Below are 19,302 nucleotides of genomic sequence, written 5' to 3'. Positions count from 1 at the left end.
ATTCGAAGTTGCAATGCAGAACAATTGTTCATACAGTTTTGATGTATAAAATTATTCCTACCCAAATACCATAAATTTCCAACTAAACACCGCAGTATATTGGGTTGTCTACCACTGAGGGAAACATATATCGGTAATCCAGACCTACCGAATTATCGGTAGGCAGCGCTTTTAAAGTCCTCGCCTAGTGACTTACAAAGAACTGCCCGTGTTACCGATTTCTACGGATTTGGCTGGGCAATAATTTCGTTGGATATAACCTATGCTGAAGGTGTCAGTGATCACGTTTCGAAGTCACGTTAGAATGATCAAATGACTTGACTTGACTCGACTGAAGTGATTATGACTCGGTAACTCTGTTTTACCGATATTTGTTCCCCTCATTAGTAGGCAACCCAACGTACTACGGCACTTAATCATAAACAACCGGTATCATTTTTGAGTGATAAGCTTTCACGTAACGATAATTATATTACTTTCATAATCGGCAAGTAATTAGGATTACCATATTATACTCTTGTCATTCATTGATTTATCGATATGCAGGTGGGAAAAAATAGCGTGATGTGTGCCAATAAATAAACTTACATGCGCGCGAGGTGTGTGAAATTCTAGAATTTCGATCGCAACTCTAATAAAATTTTAAATCTCAACATCGAGAGCTAGATCAATGGATTGTGAACAAATCGAATAATTATGGATAGAAAAAATGTTTTTGAATGATTTGACGAAATGACATCAGTTACATCAGAATAGTTTGTCATTCATGTACCATGCAATGGTGTTGAAGCAATTCTACTCCTGCCAAAATATTAATGCAGTTTAGGAACAGTCGTATATGATTACTTTCTGAAAACTTTGATCAACAGTTTCATGGCGGATTGAAAATTTTTCAAAGATTTGACAAGTCAACCACAATTCCGCGAATTAACTTGAAGACGAATCAAATCATTGATAGCATGAATCAAGAATTTTCTGAAGCCTCTCAATTTCATATTTTCAACAATGATCTCGTAGTTATAACATTTCGTATGAGACGTGTTTCAAATGCACGTTATACGGTGAATTGTTTCAGGATCGATGAACAAGGCGTAAATATGAAGTTACCTTTATTAACAATGAAATAATGATGTAGATCGAGAAGATGAACATCCCGCCCAGACCGTACAAGTCGAGGGTACGTCGTTCTGCCCTTTTCATCAGGGGATTCCAATGTTTGCAAACTTCGCACTCTCTTCGGTCAATCCAGAACTCATGAACAGATCTGTAGAATAGTAAAAAACCTAAAAGAAGAAAATTTTTCTCAATGTTTGCGTTACAGTCCATAAGTGGCAAGTTCAAGTTCTTACATAACATAAGTAATTGCACTGTTAGAACTCTTGCAATCAGTTCCGAAGTAAGATACTCACTGCGTTAGTACCGGACAGCTGTTGTGACAACTGCATAACAACCCCAATAACCAGAGCAGCCCTTAATGTTGGACTGCATGTGAGTTGTGTCATTGAAATGGAAGCTTCTGTATGTTGAGCACGTTCCTCTGCTCTCATCTCTTTAATGTCTTCTTCCACTTGATTACTAGCTCTCAGTCTTCTTAAGGCTTTCCTTGCTTCCTCTTCCCGTTGCTTTGTTATGAGCAAGTATCCGAAGTAAGATAATCTGACTACAGTTACCGAAGGATTGTCACTTCTGTCGTCAAAGAAATTAAACCATACCTGTAAATTTGTCCTCTCAGAGGAAACTCAATTCGGTTCCCAAGAAGCAAAATGTTATTTAACCCATTTCTAGAAACGGGAAGCGGTTTTCACTTCTAGCAAACCTCCGGGTTCGGTCGGAGACTATAGCTGGCAAGAGTTACGAAAAAATTGAAGTGTTAGTACAGTATTAAACGATCGGTAATTCCTAAATTTAGGGAATTTAACATACTGGGTGAATCCTTCTGCATTTATACAATCCAAAATACATTCTACCGAAATAGCCTGTACTTTAATAATTTCAATTTGTTTCAGTACACTGAGCTGCATAAATGTAGGCAGAATTCAGTAAATAAATTAGGGCAAATTTCGGTAGAATGTGCACCAAATTCTATTTATGTGATCGAATTAATAGTGTTTTGAATTGCTGATGAGTCATTACCACGAAATAACCACGTGTACGTTTGATTGAAATCATAAATGGTATTAAACATTGTTTCATTTGAATATATAATAGATGAATTTACCTGGGAGATTCTGGACAAAATGGTAATAATAATAGCTGCAGGATGGCAGGGCAGATGGCCAAACCTAAAAGAACCGGCCAGCGATTTCTTGTGCCAAGAATCTGCTCGATGCCCAACACCTGGGAGACCAGGAGGCCCACCGTAACAGCGAGCTGGTTCACCGTGCCCAGGCCGCCTCTCAAGTTCAGTGGTGCTATTTCCGATATGTACATGGGAACCAAGGAGGTGTTTAAGCCACAATTAACACCAATGATGAACCGGCCGAGGAACAGGATTTCATACGAGTTGGCAATTTTGGTGCAACCCATAAGGCATGCCCCGACGATGCCCAGCACGTTGTTTAGCAGTAAGCCCCCCTTTCTGAAAGACAATCGGACGTCACGTTAACATCAACCTTCAATCACGCTCAATTCGCGCACTAGATACATAGAAATCACTGAAAGCACTTCTACATATCGTGACTTCTGTTTTAACGTAATTTCTAGGTGAAATTCGTTGCATTCTTCTGTTTAAAATAAATTATGCGAGTGCTTTCGAACGAAATTATTGCGAAACTATAGCCAGGCATAGCTGCTCAATTATCATTTGGCTAATTTTATTTACTCGCAAGATTCGTGCTTTGTGTGATTAAAGTGATAGTAATTAAATTGGATCAAAAAAATATTGTAACAAGTAGTTGAAAACTTTTGCAACGAAAGTAAATTACAGCTACTAAAATACATTTTTTTATTATTCATGTACACGTAGTAACGAAATAGTTATAGTAGAAATTACTCGACGAATTTTTTTATATGACTCGTAATTTTTCCGATGTGAATTTATGATATCTTGTTAAATTTTACTAAATTCCAACACTAACTCTGAATTTGCACAAACTACTGCTAATTTCTTATGCATTGTTTCCCATTCATTGTAGGATCACTCCCGATGAATATGTAATTTAATCCTTTAGTCTGAGTGTCTACTTTGCATCAACGTTAGTGAATAATTTTTCAACACCTATTACGCTTTCTACAAGCTTTTTTCAAAAGTCTTCAACAATTGATGACTATTATGCATTATATAAAAACAACCTCTCTCAACTTGCATATCTGTAATTTAGATTTTCTGTGACTAATCTTTCCCGCCAAGGACATGACAGTCCTATTCGAAATTAGGACATTTGAAATACAAGCAAAAGCTTGTTCAAAAACTATTATTACACTTGACATCTTAAATCCGTGCGATTCTTGTAATGTAAGATATTAGCTACTGATTGAACCGTCAAAAGTGTACCACCAGTTGTCCATGTATAAACGTGTATGATTCTTTCGACATCTGACATGCTTTTGGCTTCGTGGCCGCAGGCTTTTTCATAACTTTGGGATGTCATAAGATACTTGACCCATATTCTACATAACGGCTTTAGATGATCAAACTCACCTGTTTAACTTAAATGCTCCAGCTTATGACTTTTAAGAATGTTTACAACATAGCAATCCAAGGTTTTTTTCAACCAACTAGTACAATCCAAAATGAAAATTATCAAAAATACACTCCTATAGCCGAGAAAAGTTCATCCTTCCAATGAAGGTATCGATCATCTATGTGGAATTTAAAATGATAAATATTCTTAAAACTGTGAAAAATCACAACATTTCGATTTCGAAATATGCGTTCTTATACGTTAAAAACGAATTTGTCATTTTTTGATCAATGAACAAATTGAGAAGTATTTTCACACAAAAATTATGTATCGTCAACGATATTTTTATAACTTTACTTGTTCGGAAAAAAGTACTTTTAAAAGTATTCGAAAAGATTTGTAGAGCGCTACAGGCAGCGAACGCGTTTTAAAATCTTACGTAATCATGATGGGTACACTTTTATTTGCTTGTGTGTTAGAAGTTAATAACCATGTAGGTCAGAAGACTGGCGGATATTGAAAGAGCCACCGTGTAATATGTGTGCCGAAACTTACCTGCCAAATCTGTTGGCAATCATCCCTCCACTAAAACCGCCAAGCATACCGCCAATAGCGAATATACTGACCGCAACTGAGTACAACCTCTTAACTGCGCTCTCTTTAATGTCTTCCCCATACCTATCTTTGTACACATCCTTCATGAAGTTCTCAATATTCTGTCGAAAGAATGGAGAAATACTACGAATGGCCAATGATTAGTATAACATCAAAAGTCACTGGGTGTATTGTTTCCGAGTAAACGCTGCAGTATGTTGGTTCCCTACCACTGAGAGAAACAAATATCGGTAAAACAGGGCTCCCGAGTCATTATAACTTTAGTCAAGTTAAGTCATATAATAATCACTTCAACGTGACTGCAAACGCGATTATTTAGCGTTTCAGCATAACTTATAAGCAACGAATTAAGCGAGCTACCTACCGATAACTCGGTGGGTCTGTATTACCGATATTTGTTCACCTTAGTGGTAGGCAATCCCACATACTGCAGACTATACTTGAAAACATCCGTGATAGCCTACCTTTTTTTCTTTGTTATCGAAAGCGTCGTCGTTGTCAGGTCGACCTCAGCCTCGATCGCGGCCAAGTCGGCGGGGAATTTTGTCCTCGGCGGTGTGTCGGGGGTGAGAGGACGGCCGGAGTTCAACTGCTGAACGACAACCCTCGCCAGAACAGCACTCAGCGTCAGCAGAACGCCCGAGCAGAGGCCGACCCAGACGTAGAACATGCCTTCGTCTTTCGAGCCCTCGAAACCCGCACCCTCTGTAAATGTAACCAGCAAAACATGCCTCACTTTTCATCAACGCTTTCGTCGTTGCCGTCAAATGCTCGGGTGTAAAAATGGTGAAGGCGGAAATTTTTTCTGGTCGCAATCGGAATTGTTACATTTATAATAGGGAGATGATTCTTTGCTCTGTCTTTACCAACATCGTAAAGCGACACTGCGTTATTTTGACTTTATTAGCAAAGCCAGCCACGCGTCGGTGATGCAAAAAATTGATCCAGTTACCGTTGAAAAATTAATGGAGTCACTGGTTAAAATGAGTACACTTTTCGCGATCGGTAAAAACTGGCTATCTAGTATTCCATGAAACATGATACTCTTTTCCATCAAAGTTTTACCGTGTTTCCTGAGAAACTTTCCGAGCATTTACTTACGCAAATAAGCATGAATAGCGTCAGATGAGTTTGATCTTAAAAATAAACGAGAATTTTTAATATATTCCACAGAAATGAATGAATCCTACCGGTATGTACGTGAAAAGAATTTCAGTACCACTGATAAACGTGTCAGAGCAGATCAGAATGCAGCTGTTGAAAGATGCAAATAAATCGCGAGGGATTTGAAAAAGATGTGGGGAACGCATCGAGGAAACTCAGGAATTCTCTGTGCATTTTACCGAGCACTTTACAAAGACGTCCGGAAAGATATTCCGCGGAGTTATGTGGCGAAATCTACGGCGAAAATTTTTACCAGATAGCTAGATATGGTACACAGTGCTCTGCAGGTGGGATCATAGCAGCTGCTGTTATCGAGACTTAGTCCTTTTATTGCAAACAGAAAAATTCAGTCGAATCAAGACAACGTGAAATTGAATTGTGCTAATAGAGCGTATTTACTCGATTCGAGAATTAATTTTGCTCGAATATCCAATGACGTCGATTCATAAAATGTTAGGAGCTTTCCATGACCCGAAACTAGTTCCTCTGAGACATGTTTCAAAGAACATGGTTTACTTTTATCGTCTGAGAGAAAAAAAAAATATCGTCGCGTTACAATGGAAGTTATGCCAAGTATAATCACATGATAAAATAATGTAATATAATATAACCTTACGTATATTTACGTATATTACGCATGTTTAAGTAACGTAAGAGCAAGTGTATCGATTTATACGGTATTATTTTCGAGAGAGTCGGTTGTATTTTTTTTCAGTGGTAGTGTTAGAATCACCCGTTTCTTACACATTTTGAATTTTGAAAAAAGCTTATATGGTATAGTGAGACATTGTTATTTCATTTTTATTTTCCTACAGAAAAACGCCCTCCAAAAAAGACACGAAAATCGGCTTAAGTTACCAGACTACTACCTTAATCCTTCTCCGAAAAACCGTCGAACTGTTCCAATCCAGTGGCGAAGCGATCCGTTCGCGTTTAGTACGGTACAAATCCGCAAAAATGGTTTCGTAAGAAAAATAAAATTTTTCAAACCTACGATTTTTAACTTGACAAGCTGGATAAAATTTTGCAATTCATAGAGGTACACATGTGGACAATGATACTGAAACAACTCATTTTTTCCCTAGCCGTTTAAGTCGGCAATTTAGAATTTTAGAGTCCCGGTGTTTAAAGTAGGGACTCAAGAGAATTTCAGCGGAAACGGCTCAATCTTTGCACGCGTAACATAATCCCTGACTTGGCTAGGGAAAAAATGAGCTGTTTCAGAATCATTGTCCAGTTGTGTATATTATTTTATCAATTTTTTTGTAACCATATAACGAATATCTGATTTCTTTGGATGACGGTCAGGGTTGAAATGAGCCCAATTAAGCACCCAATTTTATTGTTCCATACGACGTTTCGACAGGCCCCGCCTATCGTCATCAGGTTTCTGTAATATCTAAAAAGCCACGAATCGTTACATGAATTACATTTGATCACCAACTGTCATGTTAAAAACATTACACAGCTAGCAATTGTTTATCTCTATCGTATCAAACTATTTTTCAGTGTTTTCAATTTTAATATTCTACATAAATGCCACGTGTGATAATTGATCATATTATTTAAACTACAATTGATAATTAAATTATTTGTCGCTTACATAAATCGACATTCCTTGACACCTGCGTTGTTTATTGCACGGTGTTCAAGAAGGAAATAAATACCAACTTACATTTACTAAGCAAACCGTTCTCTTGATGTTTAAATTAACAACAATCTTTGAATGTCACCTGCCTGTTTACATATTCGTTGGTATATTAGCCCAATTGTTTACCTACATAACAGTCTATGCCAATTTATATAGAGAATTTTAAATGATGTCAGAATAGAGGTGACTCAGGTTCTGAATGTCAGTTCTTCTGTTGACAGTATTGTTTTTAGATAATGTGTATCATTTCTTTGATAAGCCTCTTATGCCAGTTATTTTGTTTTTCAATTATTTTTTCATTTTCAAAGTTGAAACTGTGCCCTTCAACCAATGATTGCTCAGCCAGAGCAGATCTATCAGGATCACGCGTTGCGAGATCACAGTTATGATTTGTTATTATTTTTTTGAAACGCTGTGACGATTGGCCAATGTAACACTTGTCAAAGTCTTTACATTCAATTTTGTATACAATGTTGGTTTCTTCTAGTATGGCAGTTTTCGACTTTAAATACGTAAATATATTATTCAAAGTGTTAGTAATTTTATACGAAACATTAATCCTCATTTCGAAATTCATGACCATAAAACTCCGTAACATAATACATGCTGTACGAGATTAATCTTGTGTACTGTTTGTCACTGGCGGCTACTTCCGTTATCAAATTCTCACGTCGTTCACATTAATGACCTCAAAATATCTCAAATTTCGATTTGTTATTTCCCAAATCAGTACCGAAGCCTTATTAGCTTGATCGGCAACGGTGTAAAGACATTCGGCAGTCACAACGAATAATTAACTACGGCGAGTCTACCATTTATTAATCCTGTCTTAATTATTCACCTTTTTCAATTGCAGCTGTTTGATCCTTAGTTCTAAAATGACATGATCATAAATTTGTAGCGTCTAAGGGTCGAGCAATTGACTTTAGTTATCGAGAAATTCACAATTTGTGCTTTAAATTTATAATTATGGAAAGTAAAAGTGTCAATAATTGGGTCTAAAGGTGTCGATAACTGACACGCTTGATTTCCGCTCTGCAGAAAGTAAGTTCGTCTTACTTCCCGCTACGTACGGAGCAAAGAGCAAAAGATCCAGTGCGGTTATTTTTCGGTTTCATGAAAAATGGCTTTTTCTCTGTTTCACTTGAAAATTCGGAACTACGGTAAACACGCGGTCGACATTGTCTATCGAACAATACTCACCCTCTGCTATTTCTATTTATTCGCTGTGACATTCAAAACCCGCTTGTCCTTTCACGGTCATAAGATAATCTCAAGTTTACGGCAACAAAGTTTGTATTTAATCACGCGTCGAATTTGTGACGATGTGATCCATTCGATGTAAACATCGAGGATAAGAGGTCGGAGCGGATCAGTTTGCCGAGAAGAGTCGGAGGCAACAGTTTGATTTTGAAATTGCGTGAAGAAATCTCTGCGAAGTGTGAAAGAAATGAATCCCGATCAGGTAATAAACCAAAAACCGATACACGACGAGGCTTGAAATTGCAAATATATAAAATAACGCGATTAAATAAAATAACACGTACACACTCAAGTATTCACATTCGAGCTCCCTTCGATATCTGCACAACTTCTCCCAATCGCTTGACGTTTTCATGTAAATTTCACCAACGGCTATCCGATATCCTCACTTTCGTTATTCTTCAGTCACTTTTACGACAATTTTGAATTGAATTCGATGATTATTATGTACACATTTTATTTTTTATTCTCGTTCGATTTAAACTATCAGGTCAAATTTTCTGAGCTGTGCCGTGTACAAGGGAATTAATCGTCTATTTTAATATAAATGTTATCTTATGGCTCGTCGGTAACTATAAATAAATGAAAAATCTTTTTTTTTCAACACTATCTTCAACTATGCTGTGTATTTTTCTTTACTGGTCTATTTTACTTCGTTTCGTCGGGTTAGTGGAATACAGAGACGCGTGATTTTTATTTTCGAAAAAGAGACACGCAGTTTTTGAAGTTCAAGAAAGTGACACGTCGGTTTTGAGCTCCAAAAACGTGACACCTCGGGTTTGAAGTGAAGAACAGGACAACTTGCTTTTAAATTTGAAAAAGGGGACACGTCATTTTGATTTTCAAGAACAGGTCACGTCGTAGATTTTTCTAATAAATTCATTTTTCATTTCAAATTTTAATTTCTTTGTTTGCTGAGTTGTTTTTTAAAGTGGAAAATTTTTAATTTTTAAAAATTATAATGCAGGTATATTATCATGTGCAATAAAAGTTGCAAAATAATAATGTCATAACGACCAAATGTTTCCATCATAATTTCCTTAAATTGCTTATTATTCATAGTCTTGTATATAATATTGTATATATTGCATTAATCGCGTACGTACTTTACCTGTGAAAGAAAAAAAAGACTTCCTATTCATTTCATGCCACTTTCAAAATAATAAAAATTTTATCTTTAATACAAGCGACATGACTAAACAAGTTTTACAAGTGATCAATTATGAACCTTATTATTCAATACTGTACATAATGGATACAATTTTTCACGTAGAATATAGTTAATAAATTGTAATTAAAATTCGAGATTAAATTCCTCCGTTATTAAAAATAAAAAATTTAATTATTTTGAATAAATTATTCAAAATTACAAAAAATAAATCTTATCAGAGAATAGGCTGTAAAGTGGACACATGTATATATGTATATATATATTAATGTTATATTATAATTTAATGTCTTTTTTTTCTCAACGCACAGATCTAATTTCTTTTGATAATATTTGCGTAGATTGAATTGAACCCTTGGAGCTTTCAACATTATTACAATATTAATATTATGAAATTAAAATTTGTGATACGAAAATTTATTTGTGACGTGTCCCGTTTTCGAAAATCAAAACGACGTGTCCCGTTTTTCAACTTTAAAAGCGAGTCGTCCTGTTTTTCGCTTCAAAACCGAGGTGGCTCTTTATTCCACTAACCCAATGATATATGAACGTTACGAAATTTTGAATTACGTTTACGCTCGTTACCCAGCCAATAACACTCATACGCAATGTGTTGATATCGACAGTCTAGAGTCAAGTGCTATTGTCTGTGAGTGAGGCGGATGACAGTGCGAAGGCTAATCTGAACATTCGAAACATTGCTGTGATCAATTTTGTGGAATCGCCGACTGCTGAAAAGATAACCAAGTTCTCAATCATTCCGGTATATTGCTGCCTTTGTCGACGTCGTTCGTAATGTAAAAATAATTCTTGACCTCACCGTCGACGAACAAAATGATTTTCGGATACGAAGATCAATGATAACGACACATGTCGACGTTTCGACCCGAGTGGGGGCCCTCCTCAAAACGACATTTAGTGAATTTTCATATTTCGCAATCAGAGACAAAAATTCTATACACGAATCGCAGGTTTCAGAAATTCTTTCAAGATACTTAAAAAAGTTTTTGAAAAATCGAAAAATCTGGCTAGGGGGAAAATTGGTTGATTTTGCACGGAAGGTGCCACATATTATTCACAAACAGAATCCTGGAACTTGTTTTGATCGTAATTATGTTCGAACGAACTTTATTCGTTCAAGTCTCAAACTCAACGCATGATTCGCATAAAAAAACCTTGAGATTCGTGTATCTTAATTTCGATCTGCTGCGTCGTTCTTTTCTTCCCAATAAAATGAAAATCCGCGTACTGGAGTGTGAAAAAAGAAATTAAAATCGATTATCGTAACGCCTTACATACAATATATCCCCTGCAGGAAATTTTTTCTCAAAGCCATTATATGCGATTTCACAATCAGATTAATGTGGCGTGATCAATTCCCCCTCCGACCCTTCCCGAGTGATTGAGAGATTTTGGCCCACGAGATAAGAATATACATGTACGGGGCATTCCACCTCAGCTCAACTCTACTTATCCCGTGATACTTTTTTTTCCTCATTTTCTGATACATGTCGTTTTCCGTTCTCAGGGATCAGAAAATTATTGCACTCTGGAGGAGAATTCATTTCTTCGCAACTTGATAACCTTTGTTTGCATATTTAAAAGCGACGAGTTTCAAACGAAAAAAGAAAAAGAAAACGAAAATGATGAAAATCAATTGAAATTAACTTACCGACGCTTTTTTGATAAATGTATGTATCGAGAATCTCTATCTTAGTCACGATTGGTTTAAACAGCTAAATTGTGTTTCTGTAAGAATACAAGTTTTTTATTCACAATTGTCACAACTTTATAAACTAACTTGAACCAGATAAATGTTCTTACCTGTAAGAATATAAGAAACTAAATTAAAAGTTGTTATATCCCAATCGTTTCTACCTTACAGTTTTTCAATGTATATTCACACTTCAGTGTCTATTATTGAACCGACCACACTCGTCGTTTAGGACGACGTGACAGCTATGTCGATATGTTTCGAGTGTTGTTATTTATTTACTTATCTAACTGGCGCAAATCGGCGAAATGTCAAATCAGCGAAGTAATACCGTAGAATTACTTTACATATATATGACTGATCAACTCAGCCAATATCGAACGAAAACAATAACATAACAATTTTCAAATGCAATTGCTGTTATAAAATGTATCAGTGTTAATAATTCGGCATTATTTTGATCACTTCTTGACACCGAACGTACTGACAATTTTTTAAATATCGTAATTATTTTCTGGGTACTTGAAAAGAAAAGAATAAGTAAAGTTTCTTCCTACAATTTTGAGAAAAGCGAATACAAAACGGTCATTATCTTTCGTATGAAATCAGTACGCGAAATTAGCGATTCGAACGAACGGAAATTTTGAACTGAAAATAAAACAAAACGTTTTTTCAACCATGCCCCGCACAATGCAAACACCTAACCACAAGACAAAAAAAAATTATTCTCTTCCCTAACTGCTCACTACAGACTGTTTGATTTTCAAAAACCGGATTACGATGTAAATGCACGCGACTATTGGTTATACTTTTTTAATACTTGATAATAATTGTGAGTGTACAAAATGTTCAATTTCCAAAAACCAATTGCTAAATACACATTATTATTGATTATATTTTTCAAATACTCAATAATTTTAAATATTGAAACGGGTATCACAAAAAATATATGCATTTACCAAAATTGATTCGATTAAATTCACAAGGTTATAAATATCCAGAACTAGACTCACTGTAACGAAAAAATCCGACTGATGAAACATTAAGCTTAAACATTAAGGCCAAGTCAGAAGCGGATTTCGCTAATTGCCAATAGCCTTATCCACCGCTTAATTCGAGTCAGATCCGCGAAAAAAATGTACCTATTATATAATATGCGAATGTACCTAACGAGATTTGTCAGTCTGTGTGAGCCCACCCGGCTAAGTTTTTACGCCACCATTTTCAATTTTGTTGAAATTTTTTAAGTTTGTAGTGAGCTTATAGCTTTCTTTCACCCCGTTAATTTTCCACAGTTATTAGTTACCCCGGTTCTACAGCGAATGCACTTTTCATGCCGCAGGCTAGTCTTATTTAATTACCTTGCTCGTTAATTATAATCTTTTCCCACCTGAAACAGTTTCTCTATCAAATATCGCATTTCAACTACGCCTGCAGAGTCGAATAGCTTCAACAAACTACAAAAACTATGATTGTCAATATATAATAACATTATTGTTATCTCACCACTACACAGCATGATAAAAATCGGAATACCGATATCCTGTTTTAAAAATTACGCTTGTTCGTTGCTTCTATTCATTCATAATACATATTTTCATCCATTCAATCCAATGCGAACCTTAATAATCCAGCCAGTCAATATTATACGAGACTTCTGAATTTTGAGCGAGATTTGTAACCGGGCGTCTTTGGTTTATTTCTCTGATCGTTCGTGCTTATTCTTGAATATACATGAAAGAAATTAAAAGGTTACTAAATTCACCAGATTGAAGTTAGTAACGTTAATGTAACGGGATATTGAAACTAAAATCATTGTTTCGATAGTTGAAATTTTACTCAACTCATATACCTACTAGAACGAGGATTAATTCATCTACTCTGTAACACTGTTTAGCTTCCCGGATTCATTGTGTAATTTATTTCTAAAAGCACCGAGTAATTCAATCGCCATTTTATGAAAACAAACGTCCTGAAAGTCAAAATTTTATTTCTTCTGGAAAATTTTCACAAACGTACTGATTTAAATAAAAACAAGAGCAAAATTGAAAATCTGCAAAAATTTGTAACGTGTGATAATTTTTTTTTTCAGTGTATTCGGAAGCAAAGTTACATTTTGCTGGAATCGAATGCAATACGATCGTAGCAACACTGAGACACACTTGGAAAACCTGAAAAACCTGGAAAACCTGGAAACCCTGGAAAACCTGGAGTTGGAAAAAAACTGAAAATATCAGTTTCCTATCATGGGAATTGGAAACGATTTTTCGAGGTAACAAATTTACTTTTTTTTTGTCACAAAAATAAACTGGCTTATACTGACTTTTTTGTACAATATGTTGTTCGTCAATTCGAATTAAATTCGAACTGAATACAGAGTTGATAAGCCGAACGATTTAGGTTTTAGTACTTTACTAGAACTAGGGAAATATGAGGGAAAACTAGGTTTCAGGTGCCGGCAAACTTGGAAAATGTGATGGAATTTGTTGTCCAAAAAATTTGTGGCCTCCCTGACTAGTGAACTAGTGGCAGTGTCGTATTTCGATTCCTTTGAATTTGAATAAAGTTTTTGCATCGCGCATTAATGCCAATTATCCTACGTTGATCATAATTAAGAAAATCAGTTGCCGCCGTCAAGCTTTGGCTCGATAAGAGTTTCACAGGCTTACCCATATAATCCATATCAGCACGAATGCTCGAGAGGTGAGCCATTATGTAAATCGTGGCAATTCTCCAGCACATGCTTGCACCTTAAATTCACTCACTATGGTCGACAGGTTCCATTTTCTCACGGTACTCTTACCCACCTTCCTTCTATCCGCTCAATGCGTCATCGTGTACGATATGCGGGGCATTTTTCGTCCGTGAGAATATTTTCGAACATATTTTGTTACATCGGAATTCACTGTTGGCTGTTGAATATTGAATTCTAATCAAGCTTCTGACGTTACTGCGACGAATGTCGACAGAAAAAAATGACTAGTATCTGTGAAGAAGGATCGAAAATTCACGCAGTAGTGAAACAACGAGAGAATGAAATACGTTATTTTATTCATGGTGGAAATGTTAAATCTTTTTTTTCCTTCTTTTTCCTAGAATTTTCATATAAAACTTATTATCTCCCCAAGTGAAACTGAAATCTATTTCAGAGTGTTTTAATCTGAAATCTCGTATATTTTTTTGGACCTTAAGTCAAGGATCAGAGGCAAAACTCATTCAAGACTCTTTTCTTCTTCTCACTAATTTGGTGAAAAGTTTCTGAAACTTTAGAGATTTTTAATATTGATAGGAACGCATCAAGGTTACAATTGATGATAACGTGGGATCCGATGCCCCAAGAAAATCAGAAGTTCAAAAACTATAATTGAAATTGAAGAAAATAAATTAACTGTATTAAATGAACCGCGTTTACGCTTATAAAAAATAATCCGAGTGGAGAATCTTTAGTGTTTGTTAACTTTATCAGGATCGAATCATCCTTAAGTTTTTTTTTTTTTTTATATACAAACATCGTATTTTTTGTACTTTGATAGATCCAAGCTAATTATTTCTTTTGTAATTTGATTCTTCAAAAATTTCCAGAAATGAATATTCAATCACCTCGATACAGGTTTACTGCAGAAGCGATCCTTAATTAATACAAACCGATATCGATTTTGCGTACAGTTTTTTAATTAATTAAAAAGCTTTAATGGAAAAATCTCAAATCAGGGTATTTTCACAGAATTCTTTTACGAAAGTATAACCGTCAGCTACCATTAATCGAAACCAACGGATCGGTGCTTTTCATTTATTTACTATGATCGGACCAACCTTATTCGATGAAAGTTTTCAGAAAATTTGAAATATTTTTTAGCGTTCGATACGAATTTTTCCGGCTTCAATTCACCTTTCGTTTCTCATATTTATCACTTATTCCTATTAGTTCGAACTCCTTCTGCTTATAAAATTTGGTTCTCATTGCGTCCCACATGCAAGGATAGGAATACAGCCAAACTCCATGTTCGGTACACAATACTGGTCTTTCGAAAGGTGTCTCGAGTCGTCGATACATACTTTGACATTTCTGAAAGCTTTTTTTCGGTCAGTTCTCAACTTTCGAACCTGCAAACTGAGTTAGAATTGAAAATGTCCTAGGGGCAAAAAAGAACAACTTTTCCCAAAAGTATCATCATTCCTACCGACATAATAATCCCTACGGATAAAACAAAACTTTTATTCACCTCCGGTGAGTCGGGCCAAAAAATAGAAGACTAGGGTAGAGAAAAGGAAAAGAAAAAATATCAAAGAGTCGAGAAACTTGTAGAAAAGCTGAAAAAAATAGACAGAACTTTATACACCGTGGTTGATCCCCACTATGTACGCCGTGCGTTTTCACCAGCCAAAAGTAAACTCCGAAACGCAGTCAATATTATCGTACAAGAAACAACAAGCCCCAAAAAGGCGACTGAATAAAGATCTCAAATTCCGTACCAGCTGTGTTCGCATAATAAATGATAAATTATTATCAAAGCTGTGCGGTAAAATTTCAATAACTTGCCGAACATTTAAGTACCCATGATTGAGCGGAAGAAAGTCGACGAAACAAACAATCCTCACTGCTAATCACTCTCACTAACCACTGTCAATGGCAAATGTCATCTCTCGTGCGTTGCGACGTTGCATTCGAGTCGGTTGGCCTTTTTGATTATTCAACTCGCGGTCTCAGGGGCGATTAGTTACCATTTAATTCTCTAGTTTTCTCCGGCGTGGAGATACGGCCCGAGGATCGAGGAAGCTTTCGACATCGCGTATCGTCGACCCAACGGCGCCGAAAGCTGACGGGTGACTGTCCTCTCTCTCTTTTCCTCTCTCTTGCCGTCGACGGAATCCCCCCCCCCCCACTCTGCATGAGGAATACACCTCTCCCCTTCAGTCGTCAGAATCGTCGCAAGCTCCTGTTTCACCGCACTATATACAAGCCTGGAAAGAGGAACCAAAGAGGATGGGGTAGAGTAGAAACTGCCATAAGGCGTCAATGTATTTTTTGCAACACCTGCATGAAAAGTCCATTTTTATGCATCATTAACAAGCGCCGAAAGTAGTCTTTTATACACACGTGCGGGAAAAACTTTCACGCATCGCTAGCTGTGGGAGAAAAAAACCTTCGCACATTGTTAGCGGTGTGCGAAAAAGACGGTCGCGCTTTTATCCACAGTTGCGCATTTCGCAAACAGCTGCACTAGCGCCACCGATGGAATAGTTTATCACTCTTTGCCGTGCTCGACATCGCTGCATCGTCACCGAACAGACGTCGTGCCGTGGTTTCGTGTAAAAATAATCGTGTATGTCGGACTTTCCATTTTTGTTTTTGCGGGTAAAAGGACTACGTATACGGTATTTAGACCTCGAGCTACAGATTTATTGCACAGTATAAATACCTATAGCCAGATATATTATAGGATATTAAAGTATGAAAAATAGATTCAAGTCGAGAATTGATCCTGTGTACAAGATACATTATAGGATGTCGCAGTATTGAAAATAGATTTGACGTGTTAACTTTTCCGTCAAGTTTTCCAAATGCATTTCGGGTTGAAATGATCCAAACAGATTTGGAAATGCGTTCCTTCGTCGGAGATGTTTGCGAATTCCAGCCGTTTCTCTCGCCTGTAAAACAGCATACGAATTCATGTAATACGTCTGATTGATGTACAGCAGTTTTTACGATAGACATACACGAAATATTCGTTTAGTAAACTAGGTTATGTTTGAATATTATTGCTCTTGGTTTACACTTGCTCTTGAGCGTCGTGTGGATTGTAAAAAAAAGTATGGCCTTTTTGCAATCAAGCATTTTTTCCACAACCTTTCACATCACACTCCAACACCATTCCAGAAAATAATAATTTCCCATAAGGAAACACAGCCGCGCTCGCGTTGCTTTTCGTCGGTTGGAGTGTTTTGAAACTTGAACGTTTTCACCCCCCCCCCCCCAGGTCGCCAAATAAAATTTCACAAACTGCGCCGTAAAAACAATTTTGGTTTGCCATAAATTTGTTTGATAGTTCTGCGGAATTTTGAATTTCGACGCCTATACGTCAGAAATGTATATGAAAAGGCACGTGAAGTCACGGAACCGAAATCGTAAGAGATTGTGTTCGAATGGCAAGACTTCCCAATGCGCCTCGCGTTTGTCAGCATAATTTTATTGAGTTCAACAAAAAAAAAAAAAAAAAACGCACCGGAAATTACAGTTCATCAACTTGTATAATAATACAATCCTGCAGTAGAAGTGATTTCAGGGAAAAAAATTCATGTTCGAAAACTCAATTTCTACCCACTGCGCGCTTTGTATACGCACACGAATTCTTATATCGTTTAATTTTGTTTACGGTTGGTACTAACGATGTTTAATATGCTTCTTACGTATGTGTGTTCATTCAAAAATTGCAAACAAAGTGGAATGAAAATTAGGTACATAATAAATCAATCGTGGATTACACATCTTTGGCCGGAATAATACGGAAGCAAATTTTAGAAGTGAGAAAGAGATTCAAAATTTTTCATCCGAAAAACAGTTTAGTTTTTCGTTAAGAAATCTAATCCGTCATAGATTATAACTGGCGCAAATAATTTTGCGTGTACTTTTTCGAGTCTTAATTTTATATTTCAGGATTAAGTAACTAACTTCACCGGTATCCGATCGTCAATTTCGATTCGTAAGAATTACAGACTCTTGACCTATTTGCTCATGTTTTTCTCAAACACACGATACGCGAATGTAAACGAATTCCATTTAGAAAACCGATTATGAGTCATTTTTCAACTAGGTTGTTGTATATTGATTCTTTGTGAATTAGCAAAAATTTGCGATACGTAATATTGACAAAAAAAAAAACATTTAACGTCTCCAAAATAAAAAGCACGATTTTCTTAATTTTTCTAAATGCAGTCACAGTTTTTTTCAACTTCAAGTCCGTAAATAAGTAACTTTAATTGGCGCTCAAATTTTTCTGTAAAATATATTTAAAATAGCCAGTAACATGTACACTGACGAAATTTATTGTTTTCGGAAAATATCTTGAAACCGTGCTAAAAAAGCCTTCAGATATGTCCAGCAAAAACATCTGATAGGCGAATCTGGATTTCCATTCGTTGAATACATTACCAACAAAAATTTTGCCATCGGAATCCGTGATTCAACATTAATATATGTTACATATCAATATATGTATACAAGTTTCATTACACCGGTCAACACGAACTTCGAGTCCGGGTTCTAGATGTCAAGTTTTGATTTCTTCCACGTCACTGATGAAAAAAAAACTGGTGTTTTAAATAAAGTTTGTCTATGTAAATACGCATGATATTTCGGTTTTTTAAGAGGAATTACTTAAATTCAATTGAACTGTCATCCGAAAATAATAATTAATCACAGGTCAATATAAAAAAAAATCATTTTGAGTTTATACTTAAACCAATAAATTTTGATTCAATCCATCGGATTAACCAAAATCTTTATTTACTGCTGATAAAGTTTACATTCATCTTTTTAGCGTTAATAAATAAATCTTGAAGTTTTTGGTCATAGCTATCATACATGTGCGGTTATCGTGCATGCGTTGTAGAAAATGAAAAAAAAATTTGAATTGAAATTTTTGGTTCCAGATTGCAAGATTGAAAAAAAAGAGAAGGAATGAAGTGTGAAATCGTACCGCAGCGTTCCCGTGGCACACTCTGGAGTCGTGGTTATATTTATCACCAGCTCAGAACGGAGGTGACAGTCATAGTGAAATACTGTAAGTCAAACGATACCATCATATTTAATCCAGCATTTCGTATTTTTGAATTTGAACTTAAAAATTGATACAAACTCAACTCCCTTTTCTATGTTGCAATGAAAAGGAGGGTTATACTGAGTAAGGCAGCTCAACATTCAATGAGAGTAAGTGAGTTGCGTGGGGATAAACAATCAATTTTATTTTGAAGTGCAAAGCAAATGGCTAGATTATCGGTTGGCGACATCCTCTCCCCTCGGTACAGGACGCGCGTTAGTTACATAAGAAATGAAAAATGTATTACGTTTTTGTGAAATAATTACGGCCACATCCTCTCCCCTCGG

The 19,302-nt window shown here is 36.1% G+C and overlaps 1 protein-coding gene and 1 long non-coding RNA gene across 2 annotated transcripts; one reads left to right on the top strand and one right to left on the bottom strand.

Moving 5' to 3' along the window:
- Positions 1–1,088: 1,088 nt before the first annotated feature.
- LOC124308574 (glucose transporter type 1-like) lies at positions 1,089–14,116 on the bottom strand. The gene is made up of 6 exons (XM_046771393.1): positions 13,868–14,116; positions 4,703–4,943; positions 4,179–4,339; positions 2,219–2,578; positions 1,410–1,686; positions 1,089–1,283 (listed from the first exon to the last, which is right to left on the bottom strand). Exons 3-6 carry the CDS (start codon positions 4,322–4,324, stop codon positions 1,200–1,202), a joined length of 867 nt encoding a protein of 288 aa, XP_046627349.1. The 5' UTR covers positions 4,325–4,339; positions 4,703–4,943; positions 13,868–14,116; the 3' UTR covers positions 1,089–1,199.
- On the top strand, positions 8,318–19,272 carry LOC124308575 (uncharacterized). The gene is made up of 3 exons (XR_006909027.1): positions 8,318–8,518; positions 13,291–13,470; positions 18,849–19,272. It is a non-coding gene; the product is annotated as an uncharacterized LOC124308575 (long non-coding RNA).
- The last annotated feature ends 30 nt before the right edge of the window (positions 19,273–19,302 follow it).

This window comes from Neodiprion virginianus, chromosome 7 (assembly GCF_021901495.1).
Source record: "Neodiprion virginianus isolate iyNeoVirg1 chromosome 7, iyNeoVirg1.1, whole genome shotgun sequence".
NCBI classification, from domain to species: Eukaryota; Metazoa; Arthropoda; class Insecta; order Hymenoptera; family Diprionidae; genus Neodiprion; species Neodiprion virginianus.
This window is presented reverse-complemented; position numbering and strand designations above follow the sequence as displayed.

Bases quoted from the DNA above. Each gene is read 5' to 3' on its own strand.
- LOC124308574 (XM_046771393.1), bottom strand. From the start codon at position 4,324: ATGAAGGATGTGTACAAAGATAGGTATGGGGAAGACATTAAAGAGAGC. The intron at 2,579-4,178 runs GTAAGTTTCGGC...ATTGTCTTTCAG, and splicing joins ATTGCCAACAGATTTGGCAG to AAAGGGGGGCTTACTGCTAA. The intron at 1,687-2,218 runs GTAAATTCATCT...CTTTGACGACAG, and splicing joins TTTTGTCCAGAATCTCCCAG to AAGTGACAATCCTTCGGTAA.